This window comes from Brachycentrus maculatus, unplaced genomic scaffold, assembly GCF_059751285.1.
Source record: "Brachycentrus maculatus isolate JH-2025_06_01 unplaced genomic scaffold, ASM5975128v1 h1tg000088l, whole genome shotgun sequence".
Lineage (NCBI taxonomy): Eukaryota > Metazoa > Arthropoda > Insecta > Trichoptera > Brachycentridae > Brachycentrus > Brachycentrus maculatus.
The window spans coordinates 333,058-353,748 of NW_028280842.1; the positions used below are offsets into that span (position 1 = coordinate 333,058).

Here is a 20,691-nt window from a genome sequence, read left to right on the forward strand (position 1 = left end):
AAATCTATTTTTAATTAAAGAAAAAATATTTCTCCAAAATTGAGATATGGTATATTTTAAAGATTTTGTAGTCCTTTGAAAGAGTTACGGTAAGATCATTATATTTTATGATGTCTAATCAAATAATGTTATTTGAAGGAAAATCTAGACTCTAGACAATGATTTTTTTAACATAATTTTATATTACCGTATATGGGGAAATTAACTGCATCTAGATGGCTAGATATAATGAAATTCACTTTTGTTAATTTAATCACTTACTTAATTGTCTATGACAACATCGTGGGGAAAGTTTGACGTTTTACCGTTCCCCACGTGCGGCGTAATTTGAAGCATTCTGACTTATAAAAATGGGACGAAAAGCCAAATTTGACGAAGATGTTAAAGTTAAAAAAGGTCCGGGAAGAAAAACAAAGAAACAGCAAGCTCCCAAGTTCGACATAAGCCTCACAGGTACATAGTGAATAAGCTTTATATGTTATATTTATATTATGATTGTAAACGTCTCAAATGTTTTTGTATTGTGCCAGATAAAGGTGAAGCTGAGACTGTCTTAAGCCACAGGCAACGGCAGAGGGCTGCCAAAAGGATAAAAAAACGAGATGAAAAAATTGTAAAGCTAAAAGAAATAAGACAGAAAAAGCTCGAGAAAATTACTAAAGTCAATGGTGTCGGTACGCCGAAACCCAAAGGTTCGTATTGAATGAATATGTCATGCAATCTTACCATTCCTAACATATTATTTGATATCTAAAGCAGTTATAAAAATAAGTGAAAAGGGTTATTTTAGTTTGTAACACATTGTTTTTAGACACATTTTATTCAATTGAGGTTAGGATATGTCTTACCAGGGTTTATTTATTTTAGGATATTCCGATGATAACAAAACATGGTTGACACCTAAACACAAAGAAACGAAAGTAGCTAAGTCTAAAAAGAAAGAAAGTACACCTAGTGATGAGGATGATGATGAAGATGTTGGAAGCGATGAAGAGATGTCGGATGATGGAGGGATTTTAGAGGAAGCTGTTAGTGGAGAGGACAGCGATGGTTCGGATGTCGGTCAGTCTGAAGAGGAAGAAGAGGAATCTGATGAAAATGATGAGTATACTGTAAGTATATACAATATTTTCTTTTAATTTTTTTTCACTTATCTGTAAATTATCACACTTACACCTATACCGAACAGATACTACCGTCGTAAAAACTCATACTGAAACAGTTTCAAATTGTAACCAATAATATCTCTTCATATATCGCATGTTCAGAAATTTAATCACACATTTATATTTTAATTTTGTTCTTAAGTTACATGTTACAAGTTAAAAATTATAAAAAAAAAAGTTTTATATGACTCAAAATATTTGTGTTACTTTTAAAAAAACAAAGAAATGACTAAAAGTTTTTGAAGTCTGCAAAACTTTAAACGTCGCCATCTTGGTTTTTCTCTGTCGCACACTGTTTTATCGGCGGAACACTTTACATGACCAAAATGTTATGTATTACAATGTATCGATGGTAGACGCAATTCACTTGGTAGAAATCAGTAAATTCATATTGATAAATCTGGATAATTGAAAGTCTGGATAATCGAGGTTTTATTGTATCTACAAAATTATGGTTCTTGATGTGCTACTCCATACTAAGGTTGCCAATCATCATTGTAATTTTCACTTTATCTGCAGGTGCTCCAAATAGCGACTTAATGCTACAATGGAACCACTCTCAAGTTTTTAAGCCTAGATATATACCTTTTTTGTATGCTGCGTTTACCTTCGACTTTACCTTGCAACAAAATATGTATTACTCCTCTCCCTTCAAGAAATAGTCAAAGTATTCTGGTTTTCATTTCTTTATTACGTCTATACCTTCTCTCTCTTTTCCAATGTGTTTTTAAAACATTTTCATTTGGAACTCTCTCAGTCTATGGGTCAGTATTGGGTTTTCTTCCATGAATTACATTTTTAATGCTTCAATCTAGTTTCTGGCTGTTTGGGTGAGAGTCCCATGAAATGTTTATAAGCAGTGAGTATAAAGTAAATGTTGGCGATTGTTCTCTTTAAATGTAAAAAAAAAAATTCCACTTGTTAATTTTTCTTTTCAATATGTTTTTAGACGGGAACTCTGGAAGGTGTTGGAAGTTCAGATGACTCGGATGCTCCTGAGAAGGATGATTTCCTCGGCTCTGATTCGGATGCCGAGGAAGACAAAGAAGACGGGAGCGGTGATGATGATGATCTCTTACCCATCGAGAAGGCCAATAAACAGCTGAAAAAGAAACAAAAGAAACAACAGAAGTTAGCCGATGAAGAGATGCAATTGAATATCGCCAGTCACGATATATTTGCTTTCCCGTCTTCCGAAGAACTCGAGCAACCCATAGCTCTGCAGGAAGTTCAACAGAGGATTAAGGATGTCGTCGCCGTTTTGACCGACTTCAATAAGTTCAAGGAACAAGGAAGAAGTCGTTCCGAATACCTAGAACTCCTTCAAAAGGATCTATGTACTTATTACAGTTATAACGATTTCTTGATGGAAAGATTGGTTCAATTGTTCCCCCTCTCAGAGTTGATGGAGTTCTTGGAAGCCAGCGAAGTGCAAAGGCCTCTGACGATCCGGACTAACAGTCTCAAAACCAGGAGAAGGGAGCTAGCCCAAGCTTTGATCAATCGCGGAGTGAATTTAGATCCCGTCGGGAAATGGAGCAAAGTCGGTTTGGTTGTTTACAGTTCGACCGTGCCCGTCGGGGCTACACCGGAATACCTCGCAGGCCATTATATCATCCAAGGGGCTTCGAGTTTCTTGCCCGTGATGGCGTTGGCTCCCCAAGAAAACGAAAGGATTTTAGACATGTGCTCCGCTCCCGGAGGAAAAGCATCTCATATCGCCGCTATCATGAAAAATACCGGAGTGTTATTTGCCAACGATGTGAATAAGGACAGACTCAAAGCCGTTGTTGGAAATTTTCACAGGCTCGGAGTTGTTAACTCGATCGTCGTGTCTTACGACGGACGCAAGTTCCCGTCTGTCATCAAAGGCTTCGACAGGGTCCTGTTGGATGCTCCTTGCACCGGAACGGGTGTAGCCGCTAAGGACGCTAGCGTAAAAACTAACAAAGATGCCATAGATCTACAGAGATGCTACAATCTCCAAAGACAATTAATTTTAGCCGCAATCGATTGCGTGTCTGCGAGATCAACAACCGGAGGATATATAGTTTATTCCACTTGTTCCATATTACCGGAAGAAAACGAATGGGTGGTGGATTATGCGCTCAAGAAAAGAAATGTCAAATTAGTTCCGACAGGATTAGATTTCGGTACCGAAGGATTTACCAAATTTAGGAATTTACGATTTCATCCTTCCATGAATTTGACTAGACGATTTTACCCTCATACACACAATATGGATGGATTCTTTGTTGCAAAGCTCAAGAAATTCTCTGATGTTATTGTGAGTACAATTGTGTTTGCGCAGTTTCCTGAAATAATATAATTTGTATATTAAAAGCATTGTCAACTTTTTGGTATGGTATATCACGCTCCTTAGCATTCATCGTTCACTTTGCAAAATACCACTTAAAAATGACCTGATGGAATAACACACAAAGTTGTGTTTTTAAGTATTACACAAAGTATTAACGATGAATTATTAGGATAGTGAAATAATATATGCTACAATTTTTAAGTATTCACTTAGTGTTCTATTCATTGCTCATCTTCATACAAATGTGACATCGATTTCGATGATCTCCAAATGATTGAAATACATACAAATAAAATTTTTATTTTGTTAATGTTTCTAATAAACTTTCATTTCAGTATGATTGTTTATTTATAGTAAATGTATGTACATATTACATTACATATATTTGTATTTGCTATAGTTTTGTAATGAATTGTGTAATTTTTCTCTAGCCCGAAGATGTAAACAAATCAGATAATGAAGAAGAGGCAGAAGAGCAATCGGAAGAAGTTCAAGAAAATGGAATTTCCAACGGCAAGTCACTAAAAAGGCCAGCGAGCGAAGATGTATCACATAAGAAAAATAAAAAAGCTAAGAAGGAATCCAAACAGAAAAATGCAGATACAACAACGGAAGTAAGTAATATATGTAGTATGTGGATTATTAACCTTTTAACCGCATTAACTTTGTTCCTAAGAGACGCCCGTGCGCGGCAGTATTTCGCCGTTTTTTTAATGATTACTTTTATCATGTATTTAGTTAAGAAACGATTTATTTTTCTAAACAAAAACGTTCAATGGGATTCATTGTGCCTTTTTGGTACTTGTAATACATGTTTGTCACATTATTCTTGAAATATATCGTAATATAAACAAATTAGATTGTAACATAAATAAATCAAAGCACGCATTGTGTGTCGAGAGTGAGACAGATATAGGGCATGAGCGACTAATTACCGACCGCAAGAAAAATCAGGGATCTGTTCTTTTATTTATCCTTGTGATGTTACAAATTATTAGTCAGATATTTCAACAGATGTCAAAAGGCCAAGGATTGACGTATTATTTTATCCAAAGTTCCACACCATGAAAAAATCCTAAGTTGAATTGAGGTTCGAAACTTGGAGCAATGTAAAAACACAAACAAGTTAAAATACTTAAAAAATAGACTAGTAAAACTAGTCTATTTTTGGTTGGTTGGATGATATTGCTTCTCAGCAATAAGCCCGCCAATGTATACTCATTATGTTCAAGAAGTTTAATACATAAATAAATAAATAAAACTTGTAGTGTAAAAGTAATTAGCGTTTTGTTGTATACAATAATAACAATTCCGTTTTACTATTATTAAATTATTAAAAGATACTTGAATGCAGTGTATCCCTTAAATGATGATGTAGATGTAAAACTTATAAAATTATTGCTATAATTTTTTTGGTGGATACTTTATTACAATAAACCTCCCTATAACGTCGAGATAGGTATCGCGTTATCGGAAAGAACTTTATAGGCGGGTTTTTAAATTGTATTTTAATTTTAAATGACTCATTTTAGTTATTTCCGCTAGTTAAAATGTATAAATACATTTTAAAACATTAACTCCCTAACATTCCCTAAGATAAAGGGGAACATATCACTCATTCCTTTCAAGAACGTCATAAATAAAAAAACTTGAATTTTCAGGAGAACGTTTTTATAGTTTTAAAATATAATACAATGTATTAAAAATAAATATGAAGCCACTTTTTGAACATTTTACTGTGCAATAGATCTCTTCAGGTAAAACATGAAGGTTTTTTTCTCCATTTGAAAAATATTTAGGATATTTAAAAATAATAATTAAACAATACCTTTTCTTCAAAATGCAAAAACAACACTTTCTGCTCTGTAGCGGGTAAATATTATGTTTAAAATATGCCTCTTTTGCTGGGATATAGTACTTTTTCTGGGTATTCCGAAAACATGCACAACTGAAAATTGTCAATTTTTGATTTATGACGTTCTTGAAAGGAGTGAGTGATATCTCAACCTGAATGGGGGTTAAGTGAATTATACTATTATATTTTGCTTGTTCTAATCAAGTTTTTTTTTGTTGAATTTTTTATAGAGCGAGACATCGATTGTAGAAACCGAGAATGTTAGTCGGGGCCCGGTACATCCAGATTTGTTAAACAAACTCAAGAAAAACAAAGAAAAGAAGCAAAAATACAAGGCTTTGGAAAATGGGCAACCCGCTGATAAGTCTCCTAAACCACAGTTTGCCGGAAAGACGGATAAATTTAAAGGAAAGAACCAGAAAAACAAGAACAAAAATAAGCAAAAGCAATCAAAAAAGAAACAAATGAAGAAAAATAAAGCGCAATAAATTATTAATTATGTATTGTGTATTTTCTAAGTTGTCCTTCGTAAATTATTGTTCAGCAACTCAAATCATTGTTTTTTCCTTCCGATTCTTAAATCTGATCCCATAATATATTTTGCTATACACATTTACAATATAAAAATAGTGTAAATGTGGAAAGTGCCTGCCAAAATTAATGTTTCTGTGTTTCTAATCTTCGTACATTCCTGTATACAGGAGAAGGTTTGAATGTAATGATGACGGTTCTTGTAGCTTGAGAAGCTGCGGTTATTTAAGTATTATTCTTAAATATTTTATGAATAAAACAATTTATTACAATTTTCCTTGTTTCATTATTTTGAATACCCTCAAACCTTGTTTTCTTTTGGTGGAAGATGATCATTAATAACTCGAAGTACTTAGACAACCGACCGGAGGAAATGGAAAGAGGGAGTAGAGGCCTATATCCAGCAGTGGAGGAAGAGGGCTCATGATGATGAAGAAGAAGAGGACTTAGACTAGGTTTATTATAAATAAGTATTACTAGGTACCCCTAAGCGAGTGACTGGTTTCTAGAGAGATAAATCTAGAATCCGCTTGCCCGACTATGCGGGTGTGCACACAATTGCGGCTATGTTGTTATCACCAACATACACACATTCCTCACACTTTTCAATGGTTCAGCTTTATAAAGGTGCTGTTATTTTCAGGGTTTTAACATTTTCTTCTAAAATAAGGAAGTACATTATGTACTACAAAGTTAATAATAGTCAGGATTTTATAAACATCTTAAAATAGTTAAATTTTTAAATATTGAGATGGAGACATGGAAGTCTGAGCATTTTACAGGGTTTACTACCTGTCATTGGCTGGTTTTATATATATATATATATATATATATATATATATATATATATATATATATATATATATATATATATATATATATATATATATATAGCAGCTCGACTTCCGTACTGGAGATCTCGGGTTCGATTTCCAGGGAGGAGGTCAAATAAATATAAGTGATATTTTTCACTCTAATATTTATTCAATATTACCCTGGACCGGAGGGCTGATCACTTTTCCTTCATGTGTTAAGTGATAACACTGCATTTATATGATGCAGCACTGCATTTATATTATATATATTTTTATATATATATATATATATATATATATATATATATATATATATATATATATATATATATATATATATATTTATATATATATATATATATATATATATATATATATATATATATATATATATATATATATATATATATATATATATATATATATATATATATATATATATATATATATATATATATATATATATATATATATATATATATATATATATATAACGTGGTAATATTTTCCTTTTGAAAAGTGTAAATAATATGTAAAGTGGGTGTATAATAATAAAATAAACAATGTGTTGCTTTGTAATTAAAGTTTATTCTTAATTTATCTTTATAATAACTTTATATCTATCTATCTATCTATCTATCTATCTGATTCTGACAGTTAATAATATTATCGGAAGTCTTTTGTTTTCTTCTGAGTGACGCATGCGACATCTGTTGGTAGAACTGTTTTATGTAGGTACTATTTGTAAGTACTTAATAAAATGTATAGGTAGGTACCTAGGTATTTTATTACATCTCCCCCCTTGGGGATGAAAATTCATAGTAAAATTTTCACTCGTCCTCCGGATCATCTTCTTGTAGTGAAGGGACTGGTATAAGTTTAGTGATATAATTTTTTTTTTCTTTCTTTCTTTTTTCCTTCTTTTTTTTGTTTCTTTTTTTTGTTTCTTGTTTTTTTTTTGTTTCTTTCTTTTTTTTTCTTTTTTCCGTTCTTTTTTTTCTTTCTTTTTTTTTGTATTTTTTTTCTTCTTCTTGACCCTTTTAAAGTAGACACAGTTTTTTTTCAATCCATTTGTTTTTTTCTTTTGAATTCCTTCATTTTTATTCTGATCTCTTAAAGTATCTTCTAATTTAACCAAATTTATAACTTTTAATTGTTCATCTGCATTTTCATTCGAGTTTAATACTGGATTCCTGCTTAGACAATCTACTTCGAAATTCTTCTTTCCTGGAGTATATTTTATTTTATATTTTGTAGAAATTTTTTCCACATTATTTTTATTTTCATTTTTCAAGCACTGTTTCTGTGTTATTTGTATGTCTTCATTTTTATTCTGATCTTTTAAAATATCTTCTAATTTAACCAAATTTACAACTTTTAATTGTTCATTTGCATTTTCTTTCGATTCTAATACTGGATTCCTGCTCATACAATCTGCTTCGAAATTCTTCTTTTCTGGAGTATGTTTTATTTTATATTTTGTAGATTTTTTTTCCACATTATTTTTATTTTCATTCTTCAAGCACTGTTTCTGTGTAATTTGTAAATCTTCATTTTTATTATTAATCTTATCATCCTCCTTTGTTTTAAACCAGCACGTTGCTTCAGAGTGATATCGAGTTCCCTTATTTAAATTTTCACAAATCTTACATGGACTTTTATCTTTAATTTTATCACTAGTTCTTAGATTTCCACGTCTTCTTTGTTTATCTTCTAATCGTTTTCTTTGATCATCTTCTAATTTTTCTCTCTCACTCCGAACATATTGTAGTAATTGTTTTAATACATCTAATGTTTCATAATCCATTTCCAATTAACAAAATTGTCGTTTTATAACGTGGTAATATTTTCCTTTTGAAAAGTGTAAATAATATGTAAAGTGGGTGTATAATAATAAAATAAACAATGTGTTGCTTTGTAATTAAATTTTATTCTTAATTTATCTTTATAATAACTTTATATCTATCTATCTATCTATCTATCTATCTGATTCTGACAGTTAATAATATTATCGGAAGTCTTTTGTTTTCTTCTGAGTGACGCATGCGACATCTGTTGGTAGAACTGTTTTATGTAGGTACTATTTGTAAGTACTTAATAAAATGTATAGGTAGGTACCTAGGTATTTTATTACATATATATATATATATATATATATATATATATATATATATATATATATATATATATATATATATATATATATATATATATATATATATATATATATATATTATATATATATTTATATATATTTTTATTTTTATTTTTTTACATTTATTATTATTATTATTAAAATAATAATTTGCATTAAAATTCTCTTGAAATAGTTAATATGTTATTTTGTAGGGAAAACCAGTTTAATTTTATTTATGCTCTATATTTCTGCCGATGGTAAAATTTTTACATAAAATAAAATTAACTTTCTAAATTATTGCGAGAAATGTACAAAATAATGCGATTTTAAAATATAGGGAATTTACGAATTATCGAAAAACAACATTGTACGCTCGAATAACAAGTCCCCCGAGCATTTTGTTATTGAATGATAATGATACACGTCCCTACCCTCGAAGTAGATGGAAAACCCCGGGACAAGGGCGTGGCTCGACATTCATAGGACAAGGACGGAAGATGTAAACAGAGTGGGCGAAGGGCGGAATGTCGGATGAAAGATAAAACCAAACTACGTGTAGCCGTGGCGCCTTTTTTGGGATAAAAATGCAAAGTTCAAAATGAGCTCCTACGTTCTTGTAACGACATACAAACTTTTCCCGCGTTGAGATTCACGTCAGTTCCGGATTACGCCATGTCAATGAATTTGATAGCATTTTCGAAACGGTAGGCGATGTATGTACTCGTTCTTTGGACCTGTGTGGGGAATTTTCCTAGTTCAACTTTATTCCAATAGATGTCTGACATTCATCAATGGAAATGAGTATTATCTCCTATATACTATACTTTTATATATCTGAATGGTTGGGTACCCACATTCGAACATGTGATCCGTTTTTTTACTTGCTAAATAATGAAAAAATCAACGATCAAGCCGCTTCCCTGCGGGGGTAGGCGGATAGAATAGAACGCCACACCATTCACTTTTTTGCATACCCTCTGTTTTACCGTCCTTTCATTCGTTCCGCATGTCCGAACCATCTCAACGCGCCTTTTTTAATTTTACGTAAAATGCTTATTTCAGCCTTCAATTTTTTCCTTATTTCATGATTCGAATATATATACAAATATGTGATCTATTTTTCATTTTTCCTATGTAACTAGAGTGAGCCACAAAAGGTCGGGTACAGGTAGTTTTAAAAATAGAAAGATAGAAATAATAATTGTAAAAAGTATATTCAATTGGTTTTTATGATATTAAAAGATGATTTTTTTCATACATTCTTTCGATGTTTTAAACATTTTGTTTCATGACAATATTAAAAGAAAACATTAAACAAAACAATAAAAACTTTATAAAATAAAACCAAAACTTTGTTTTTTACCTAGCTATTCCTAAACTAACCTTACCTAACAATATAAGGTAAGACAACGCGTAATTTCAACAATAGAGTAGAAGAAAATGTGAAATTTCTATACAACGATAAATTATATTCAGACATCTCGCATTAATTAACACACCAATGATTTCTTTAATTTTGAAAATAATATGAAAATGTTGCATTCTAGTGAAAAGTAAATGCATTTCGCTATTAAGAGTTTTCGGAAATTAAAAAAACATTAACACAAAATTTTCATATTATATTATTATTCTTAATATTTGGTTATTCAGTTGAATTTAAGTAAAAGCTCTATTTTATATATTTTCTCTATTCCTATAAATAATAGTAATAAAAACTTCCCTCCTTCATCCCCTCTCTTCAAACCTCACTCAATTACCTCACTTCTTTATTCCGCCTACTCACCTAATTATAATTTTAAGTTTATTACATATTAATTCCTGAAGATGACAATGTGCATGGAGAAAAAGTACCAAAAGTAAAAAAGGTTTAACACAAAGTTTAAGTTTTATTTTGTGAATTTTATAAAAAGTGCCACACAGCATCTGCTAAAAACATTCAAGAAAATAAAACGAATTCGTGATTCCAAAACGATTTTACAATGGAAAATGCAATACCGAACAATTCCAAAAAAACTTCAAACTTTTGGGACCAAACATTTGAACAACCTTCCAACAGTTATAAAAAATAGAAGGCATTAAAATTCCAAAAAAATAAATTGAATGCCTTTTACACTAACTTATATGTTTAAAAAAAAAACATAAAATTAATAATTTTATTTATTTATTTATTTTTCAAAACATATTATAAACATAAGTCATATATATATTAATTGATATTAGTAATGTTAGTAAATAACCACTCACCGACTACTTCTGTCTACCGGTTTCGAGACGTACCCGTCTCTTCGTCAGGACATACACTACAATTTAACAATCATGCGAACAACACTACACCACACCCACTTAGTACTATTCACATACACAATCACTACACATGCAAAACATGCAGAGCGAGTTGTTAGTCCCACCATGCTTTTGGGAAACTAAATAATAAAGTAAAAAATGTAATATAAATATACGCAGGTTGGAAACTATATTAGGATTCAAAGAGAAGGGGGTAGGTTCTGGGAAGTGGGAGGAGTTGAGTTAGGAGCTGATCGGTTCAGTGCTACGTCGAATAAAGGGCTGTATGGAAAATTTATTTGGTTATTTATTAATTGGATGTTATTTTTAATGGATTTTCTAATGTGAAACATTTCCATATTATTTAATTTTAACCCTTTATCATTTGTGTGTAGTATTTTTACCCATGTTTCTTTATTAAATTTTTTCTTTTTTCTGAATTTGCAAATCATTTGATAGAGTGCAATCACGAATTTAAGGTTATTTACTAACATTACTAATATCAATTAAAATGTTTGACCACAAAGTAAATGCTTTGAATATAAATAATACATATATATATTATTTCCCGATGAGTATTTTTTTTTTCTCATTTTGAGACATAGGATTAAGGTTAACAAGACTGGAACACAAATAATAAAGTTACAAAAAAGATTTTTTAATAATAACCAAAACTAATATAGGGTCCGCCATCTAAAGTTTTTTTTTTCAACTAGTGCTTATTTCGTGAATGGTAACACTTAGCTCATGTCTGATTTGACAGATAATTAGTTTTATCCTTCCGCTAAGCGAATATGGTTGTGTATACGCTTGAACAACGCTGGGAAATATTGCGACATTACTTTGAAAATCATGGTAATGTTGCAGAATGTGTGCGAAAATTGCGTACGGTTTTTGGAAGAAGAGAAGCACCGTCAGCTCCGTATGTTCGTTATCTTGTGAAAAAAGTGAAAGAAACTGGCATCCTCATCGATAAACCAAAGCGTGAAAAGCCAAAAACAGTGCGTACACCCGAGAATATCGATGTTGTGGCAGAAAGTGTGCGTGAAGCGCCATCAACATCAATTCACCGTCGTTCTCAACAATTGAACATTTCGGAGACATCATTGAGACGAATTTTGCATAAAGACCTTGGTATGACGCCATACAAAGTCCAATTGGTTCAGGAGTTGAAGCCAACTGACCATCCAATGCGTTTTCGCTTCGCTGAGTGGGCCTGCGATCGACTTACAGAAGATGCCGATTTTGCCAAAAAAATCATCTTTTCGGATGAAGCTCATTTTGATCTTGGCGGGTATGTAAACAAGCAAAATTGTCGTATTTGGGGCACAGAAAACCCGCACGCATACATTGAAAAGCCGGTACACCCAAAACGAGTCACTGTTTGGTGCGGATTTTGGTCCAGAGGCATAATTGGGCCATTTTTCTTTGAAAATGAGCAAGGAGTGGCCGTTACAGTCAATGGCGATCGTTATCGGGCCATGTTGAACGGATTTTTGTTCACAAAAATTGAAGAGGAGGATATTGGCAACATTTGGTTTCAACAGGACGGCGCTACGTGCCACACAGCCGAAGCTACACTCGATGTTTTGCGCCCTGTTTTTGAAAAAAAAAAGTTATTTGGCGGACCCTTTACATGGCAAAATATAAAAACAATAAACAGGTATAATAAATAGGCATAAGAAGCATATTTAAAAGAAATAAATGAGAAAAAAATAAGGTAAGAAGCGTATTTAAAATAAACCAATGAGAAAATATAAAAAGCATAGTACAAAGGAATTTTTTTTATCATTCTTATGAACAATAAACAATGAGTGTAAGTCTTAGTCTCTTTATTGGAGAGAAACAGCGTAAATAATACTAACATATGTTAAAAGTAAAAATGTGTAGCAAAAATAATAATTATAGTATTTTAATATAAGAAATAAATAATAATAAAAAACAAAAACGTTACATTATTAATAAATGTTAAAAAAATTATTTAACATAACCTGCTCGTTCAATTGGAGATATTTAATACCCCAGCTTTTGTAAAGCTTCCCAGTCATATTTCAGAATCTCTTGTGTCCATTTTTAAGTAGCCTTCCACTTTACTTTCTTCCTGTATTCATTTTCTCATACCTAGTCTAAGTGCCTTTCCTGCTTTCATTGCTTGAATAAATAATGCCAATCTCGCATTACTTCAGAAATACGCAATTCACCTGAAAAAAAGTGAGTAAATACATTTTCTTCACAACTTTTTGAGTGTGTCAAAAACGTTGTTTAAAAACCTAAGAAGTGTGGGTGCGCATGACCTGTCATAGGCTGGTTAAGTGATCACTTTAATAAACTTGCAATATTCACTATTCTACCCATGATTGACAACCACACTACTCAAATTTTTGGTACGCCTACATATATCATAAATAAATCTATGATTCGTTAGAGATAGGCTATTATTAGGACGTTTTGTTTTCAGTACGTAAAATAATCCGTCTAGGATCTTGCATACGTCTTAATAAATGCAACATATATTTATTTTACTCACTCATTGGTTCCACATGTCCAAACCATCGCAACACACTTTTTTTCAATTTTATTTATAACGTCCATCTCAGGCTTGCATTCTTTCCTTATTTCGCCATTCGAACATTTTTCATACATCGTTTTGTCGCACACATTCGTCTGAGAGGTCGCATTTCTACTGCATCCCCTCTAATTTCACCCTTCTTTTGCTAACTCCATGCTTCAGTTTAATACATTAATGTTATATTAAAATAATAGCTATCAAAATCATCACTATCCTTTAATCTTAATTCAAATTCTGATCATGGGATAATACAAGTGGTTTTAGGTATGTATAATATAATATATTGAAAACATAAATTTCGTAAGTTGCCACCGTGTGAAAAAACCAGTTGAGACCTTTCGTTTTAATAAAATGTAATGAAAATATGAAACACTTTTCTACCCAGAGAGTAAACTTTAACCGAAATTTATTGCAATAATTGAAATTTACGTATCACTCCCACAGATGCTTAAGCAAAATTGTGGTTTTCTAGTAAGCGGGCAAGTATTTAAGAAGAAAGGACATTTTAAAATGAAAACATGAATTGAAACATGTTGTAGAAAAGGTGCTTTTGAAATAAAAGGTGCAAAATTTGTTACGCTAGATCTTTTGTCCTTTGAAAGGGATGATATTACTTCCCTGTGAAATTTTCAGTAGCGCACAGAAATTCATTGTATTCACGTTAGTACGGGCGATTTTTCCCTTACTAAAACAAGATCTACAATACGATAGGTAAAAATATATATTCCCTGCAAAGAAAATGAGTCCACTTCATGAAAAAGCTGCGCCGCCGAGCTAAAAAACATTCTTAAATGGTCGTGGGAACTGGACATTTTCGTTGAAGAACGTGTGCTTAGTGAAAAATTGTGTGCTGAAGATCGAGTTCATTTCTCTGAAGCGGTATCGCGCGAGGCAATTTTTCAGGTGAAATTGGAGGGATATTTAGAAAGGGGTATTTTATAATCATTTTAAGTTTTGAATATGAAAATAATGGTTTGTCTTTTTGGCGATTGTGCCGTGTTTGATTAGTGCCCGTATTTTCGGTTGTAGTTTCTCTCGTAGCTCCCAAACTGATTCCTGGGCTGACCTGCGCAGCATCCACGGTCCTCGCTTCTCCCCCTTGCCTCCCCCCTCTCTTCTCTCCCTCTCAACCCCCTCCCGTGCTTAACGATCCGGCCCCATCCGACCGGATCCTCTGGGCGAGGAGAGAGATGCTAGCGGCCGGGAATACGAAGCGACCTAGTCACCGAAGAAAGGATCGGACGGTGAAATAACAGGTAGCGTTACATGCCTTACCCACTGACCGATAAATTCTCGAGGGGTGTGTTTCAGGAGGGTGCGAATGTGTGCCACGTTCCCCTATTTATAGCGTCGAATGCCCAATCAACGAAATTATACACATAATTAACTGATGGCAAAAAATTAGAAATATACCCACATTTTTGACAACTCAACATGATGAAGAAGAGTATGGAAATGTAGGTAATAACAAGGGCCATAGGCAGGCCAAAAGGTGCGAATGTGTGACACGATTCCACTACATTAGTATCGAATGCCCTATCAACAAAATTATACACTAAATAAATGAGTGATGCCAAATTTTTTAAAGTAAGTTCACATTTTTGACATCTTAACATAGGTGAATAATGGTATGGTAGTATGGGTATTTTTACAAAGGTACCTATCATAGGCTGGTCATAAACCATGGTCATAGACCAGCCTATTAGAGGTCATAAGGCCCTGAAAATACCCAGACTTCCATACTCTTTTTCATCTATGTTGAGATGTTGATAGCGTAGAAAAAACTAAAAAAAGTGGATAAACCCAGATTTGTGAACAAGTAGTTGGACACAACATAAAATGTTCGAAAAAAAAAGTAATATTTATATTTCATATTTAATTAAAAAAAATAATTGGGAAAGCAAAAACTATATTATATGAGTAAATTTCTAATATAAATGAAATTTCAATATGATATAAATTAAAATTTGTATTATAAATTTGTAACGTAAAATTCTGTTTTATTTTTGTCTTATTAAAGCATAAGTATAAACAATTTTTGAAATTTGAGTACCTAGTGTAAAAAAACAATGGAAAAAACAAAGTTGTTTTATTATATTCTTTATTATCATCACGATACACTTTTTCATATTTGTTTAGAATTCATTAAATCATTTTTATTTGGATAATTTAAATTAAAAGAAAAAAAAACAATATCTTTTGAAAATATTGAATTATTAAAACATTGTTAAAGCCATTGGTGAAATACGATAATTTTCCGAGGAATGTATTTATTTTAAACTAAAGTAAATGGTTAAGGGTCCTTGTCCACTTTAGCGTGGTGCCGCTCGTCCGACGGATCCGATCCCGCGAGATCCTTCAGGACTCCCCCCCGGTATCGAGCCGAGACGAGAGGGAGCTGCCGCCAGATTCGCGCGCCCGATATCCTCCTCAGTACTACGCGTTCCGTTACGCGACACGGAAGTGTGCGAATCCACTAATCTGACAACACAGGGTGAACGTCCTATCCGCGGTACCTACGCACCTACCTTTGTTCTTGCTCCCGCGAAATTGCAAGGGATATGCTGCTCGGCCCGTCCCGCCATTTAAATTCGGTTTTCAAATAAAAATCGCGCTCGAATCGTGAACTTGGATTCCCGCCCATTTTGGACGCCGACAATCATTTTCTCGATCAGAAAAAATCCTTACATCAAATATTGTCATTCGACACAATTTACGAATCTAGTTTTATTAAATATAATAAAAAACATGTGATGAACAGCAATATTTTTTCGTTAATTATTAAAATAATTTTCATATCCGGATATTATTTTAAGTGTATTTTCCGCCCTGAAAAAATATACTAAACTAGTGTATTTTTAAAACAAAAACGCCAAAGTCTGAAATGAAAATAATTTTTCTACGTATTATTCAATCGAATGTAAAAATTGCATTGCAAATATTATTAGATTTTCGTTGTTTGCAAATTTGTTGCTATTGGATTCAATTTTTTGGATAATTAATAAGTTATTAAGATTCAATGAATGATTTGGTGTCGCGGTGATGGAATACTAAGAAAAGAGGGTGTTACCCCCGTAGGTCCGCCCTCCTCGTAAATTGAGAGGTGTAGCTTTGATGTTCCTCAAAAGCGGGAAACCGGTGATGGAGGTTCCGACAAACCTTTTGTGTTGCCACTTGAACAGAAGTATTTTTTCCTTCTTCAAACAGGGCGATTAATTTTCAAAACGAAAACACTCGAATCTCGAGTGCGAGACAAAAGAAAACGAGAGATTTGAAAAAAGAATCACCAACTTTGTGATATTGGCTAAATAATCACTTAAATTGTTTACAGTTTACAAAAAAATATGTCTGGGTTTCGTTCGGTTTTCGCATGCGCATTGATAACACCTCAATCGTTTTTTTATGGACTGAAATAAATATAATTTTCCGTGTTGAATAGCACGTCATTTCCATTTTGTAAACGTTCAGAGCTTACTCATTCCTCTATGAAAAAAACAGTAATCCAAACACTGGAAGGGAACGTTCTCAAGCATCCATAATATATTATCTCATACATTCCTTATACCGTCGAGGGTGCTCGGTTTGGTTTTTGTCCCATTTGAAATGTTCGTGAAATAATTATTAGGGTCTGCCCGAATTATTCCGTTAACATTTCCCATTTGGGTCATTTCTACGCGAGATTCGTACCTTCAGGCACATAACTATTGTATAAACGCGATCATCGTGAACTTTTGTTTTTAGATATTCATTTTATACTCTACACTGTCCGTAAACTTAAGCTCACGACGTTTAAGTGTTCTCAAGAGACAATAAAAACAACCGTTTTTTTAATCCTTAATATCATACACTTTTGATTACATGTTTGTAAAACGTTCTTACACCAGTGGTTAGAAATAGTGAGAGTGAGATGATCTTTGGACCAAAACTAAAAACACATTTGTTTGCAAAATCATTTCCACCATCTTTTTTTCCCCAATTCATTCACAGTGAAGCGTCCTTGAGGTAGTATTTTACGAAAATGACAGTGTATAAATGATCTAAATCTATTATTATTATTATTATTTAAACATTGAAAGCGTTCATTATCGCGTTCATTATGTAATTATAGAAAGGTCGTTCGTATCATCTGTAGGGGTGGAATTACGATGAAAAGATAACACTTTATAATCAAAGATATCTATTACATTACATTGTGTAGATATCTTTGATTTCTTTTCAGTAAAACACCAATGCACATTCGTTAATTTTCTTTCGGTAACTAAAGTTACTTCCTGACAAGTCGATTAAAAGTGCCAATGCCTATAGTATACAAGTTTAGTAGTAACTGTACCTTCCATATGGAAGATCTGCCCAGGGGTATTAAAATCAGCTACTTTAACTTTACTCCCAGATTTATAACGACTTTGATATTTTGAAATGGTTCGTATTATCAGATAGTTAAATTTACCGAAAAAAAAAATTACCGAATAGTAGTAAAAGCGTTAATTTCGTTTTGAATCTACGCCCGGTCTCATTGGCTTTTGTATATTTAGGGTCGATACATTACTAACTAATCATCACGCCGCATCCACGCAGAGAGAATAGAACGCGACAACAATATGTCTTTGCGAACATTCTTCGCTTCTTCCACATTCATGCTTCTCCTTTTATATATCCGACAATTATTCCGTCTCTTGACCTGACTACGTTGAAGTATTTGACAAACTTGATCAAGCTAAACTTTCCTCGGCTTTTTCAGATCTTATTCTCCTCATAAATCTACTACATTCGCCTCATAAATTTATTTTACCGTGTTTTCTTCACTCATTCGTTCCACACGTCAAAACCATCTCCACATACCCATCTTGAATGTATCAATAACGCCTTGAATTATTTCCTTATACCACCATTTGAACATCTATCATACGTTATGTCGCCCATTCGTCTGAGAGATCGCATTTCTTCTAGATTCAGTCTACTTTCGTCCTTCTTTTACTAACTCTATGCTTCACTTCCCCATACATTATAAACGAAAATGTATCATACGAAACGATCCTTTTTCTGCCAGTTTTGGGCGGTTTTTATAAGAACCAGATTAAAAAAATATTTAATTGTTGTTTGGATCGCACACTGGGAGCATTTAATTTTTTTTAAATCTATTTTTACCCGAGTCAACCTTTCTGAATTCAATAAAATTATTTGAGGCCACTCAGTTTCACTCAAATCACGTTTTTCACAAAATCACAAAATAATGAAGGCTTAATTGAAAAGAACAAAAAATTGCACTTTTTCACTGATTAAAATAACTGGAGAGCAATGTTTCACATATACAACTGACCCTTGAAAATAGTAAAAAGAGTGTTTTTTAAATAAACCAAGCCCCTAACTGTCGTAGGTCGGGATAGCAGGTAATAAGTAGTAGGTTAAATCCATCAAAATACGATACAATCTGAAAAGATTGCAAAAATCCATGAGTCGCAGTATTCAAAGACATAAACCAATTCTGTATAACCTATATATATATATATATATATATATATATATATATATATATATATATATATATATATATATATATATATATATATATATATATATATATATATATATATATATATATATATATATATATATATATATATATATATATATATATATATATATATATATATATATATATATATATATATATATATATATATATATATATATATATATATATATATATATGGTACATATACAAATATATGTAAAAATATAATATAAATGTTATAATATCATTTAGTGATCGACGATTGAGGTGTCCTAAGAGTGTCGGTGGACGTCGTGAGTCGCGCCGGTCGTGCGTTCGAGTCGCTCGGGGCTCGCCCTCGTGTGTTTTCAACCAGTAGTCAGGTCCGCGGGCTTCCGCGGCCGCCAGCGCTCCGCCATTGTGAAGAAGGCCGGCAAGGTGTCGCCCATCAAGCTGTCGGCGATGGACAGCAACTCGGTGTCGCCCATGCCCGAGCTGGCGCCCATCGCGGAGTTCGACAAGACGCCGCCCACGCCGCCGCACGAGGAGGTGCAGATAGACGACCTGCCGCCGCCGCCCTCCGCGCCGGCGCTGCCCGACGAGCCCAACAAGAGGTAAGGACGGCTTGCAATCAGCCCTGACTCGTTCAACGCGCTTTTGCATGATTCCAGATTGAATAAGACCAGTTTATAATCAGCCCTGACTCGTTCGACGCGCTTTTGCATGAATCCGGATTGAATAAGGACGGCTTACAATCAGCCCTGACTCGTTCAACGCGCTTTTGCATAATTCCGGATTGAATAAGACCAGCTTATAATCAGCCCTACCTCGTTCAGCGCGCCGCGTAAATCCAGCGATTTGAAATCGCGAAAAATCGTTGACCCTTAAAAAGTCAGACATAATACGGCTGTCCAAACTCAAAACACAATAAGGGACATTTTTTTTGTAGTACGTTTTCTCCATTTTTGGACTAACTAGATTCTACTTAGTCCAAAAATGCAAAAAAACGTACTACAAAAAAATGTCCCTTACTGTGTTTTAAGTTTGGACAGCCGAATAGCTTGAGTTACATTTTGACATCTCAAAGATGAAGAAGATTATGGAAGTCTGGATTTTTACAGGGCCTATGATCTGTCACAGGCTGGTTAAGTGATCACTTTACACACGTGCAATATTCACCATTCTACCCATGATTGACAACCACACTACTCAAATTTTCGGAATCTTACATATACATATATTTTGCTTCTATTACCAACCACATTTGCACGCCACGCACATCACGCCGCTTCTCCGCAGGGGTAGGCAGAGAGAACGGAATGCCACACCACTCAGAGAGCTCATTGCATGAACAAACCTGCCAATTATTTGAACATTTGAAATACTTTATGGTGCCAAGTTTTCCTCGGTCTTCTTCTACTTTTATTTCCAACGACATTCGTATCATATATTTGTTTTACCGTTCTTTCATATATAAAGAGTATATATAAATATATGTAAAATGTATAAGTGAATATGTATAAT

At 33.1% G+C, this 20,691-nt stretch overlaps 2 protein-coding genes across 2 annotated transcripts in view; both read left to right on the forward strand.

The window, feature by feature from the left end:
• Positions 1-295: 295 nt before the first annotated feature.
• LOC148310758 (uncharacterized) lies at positions 296-6,144 on the forward strand. The gene is made up of 6 exons (XM_088257876.1): positions 296-453; positions 531-692; positions 868-1,112; positions 2,116-3,453; positions 3,918-4,100; positions 5,572-6,144. The coding sequence occupies exons 1-6, from the start codon at positions 351-353 to the stop codon at positions 5,827-5,829; spliced, it is 2,289 nt and encodes a 762-aa protein (XP_088114002.1). The 5' UTR covers positions 296-350; the 3' UTR covers positions 5,830-6,144.
• Positions 6,145-16,086: 9,942 nt separating this feature from the next.
• Positions 16,087-20,691, forward strand: part of LOC148310759 (transmembrane ascorbate-dependent reductase CYB561-like) — a 124,786-nt gene continuing 120,181 nt past the window's right edge. Inside the window, exons 1-2 of the mRNA XM_088257877.1 lie at positions 16,087-16,188; positions 19,441-19,781. Coding sequence (XP_088114003.1) covers positions 19,630-19,781 — 152 coding nt within the window. The 5' untranslated portion in view covers positions 16,087-16,188; positions 19,441-19,629. The remainder of the gene's footprint in view (positions 16,189-19,440; positions 19,782-20,691) is intronic.

Excerpts from the sequence above, each read along its gene's own strand:
- LOC148310758 (XM_088257876.1), top strand. The coding sequence starts at position 351 with ATGGGACGAAAAGCCAAATTTGACGAAGATGTTAAAGTTAAAAAAGGT. Across the intron at positions 693-867 it reads CGGTACGCCGAAACCCAAAG|GATATTCCGATGATAACAAA; the intron begins GTTCGTATTGAA and ends TATTTATTTTAG. Across the intron at positions 1,113-2,115 it reads ATGAAAATGATGAGTATACT|ACGGGAACTCTGGAAGGTGT; the intron begins GTAAGTATATAC and ends ATATGTTTTTAG.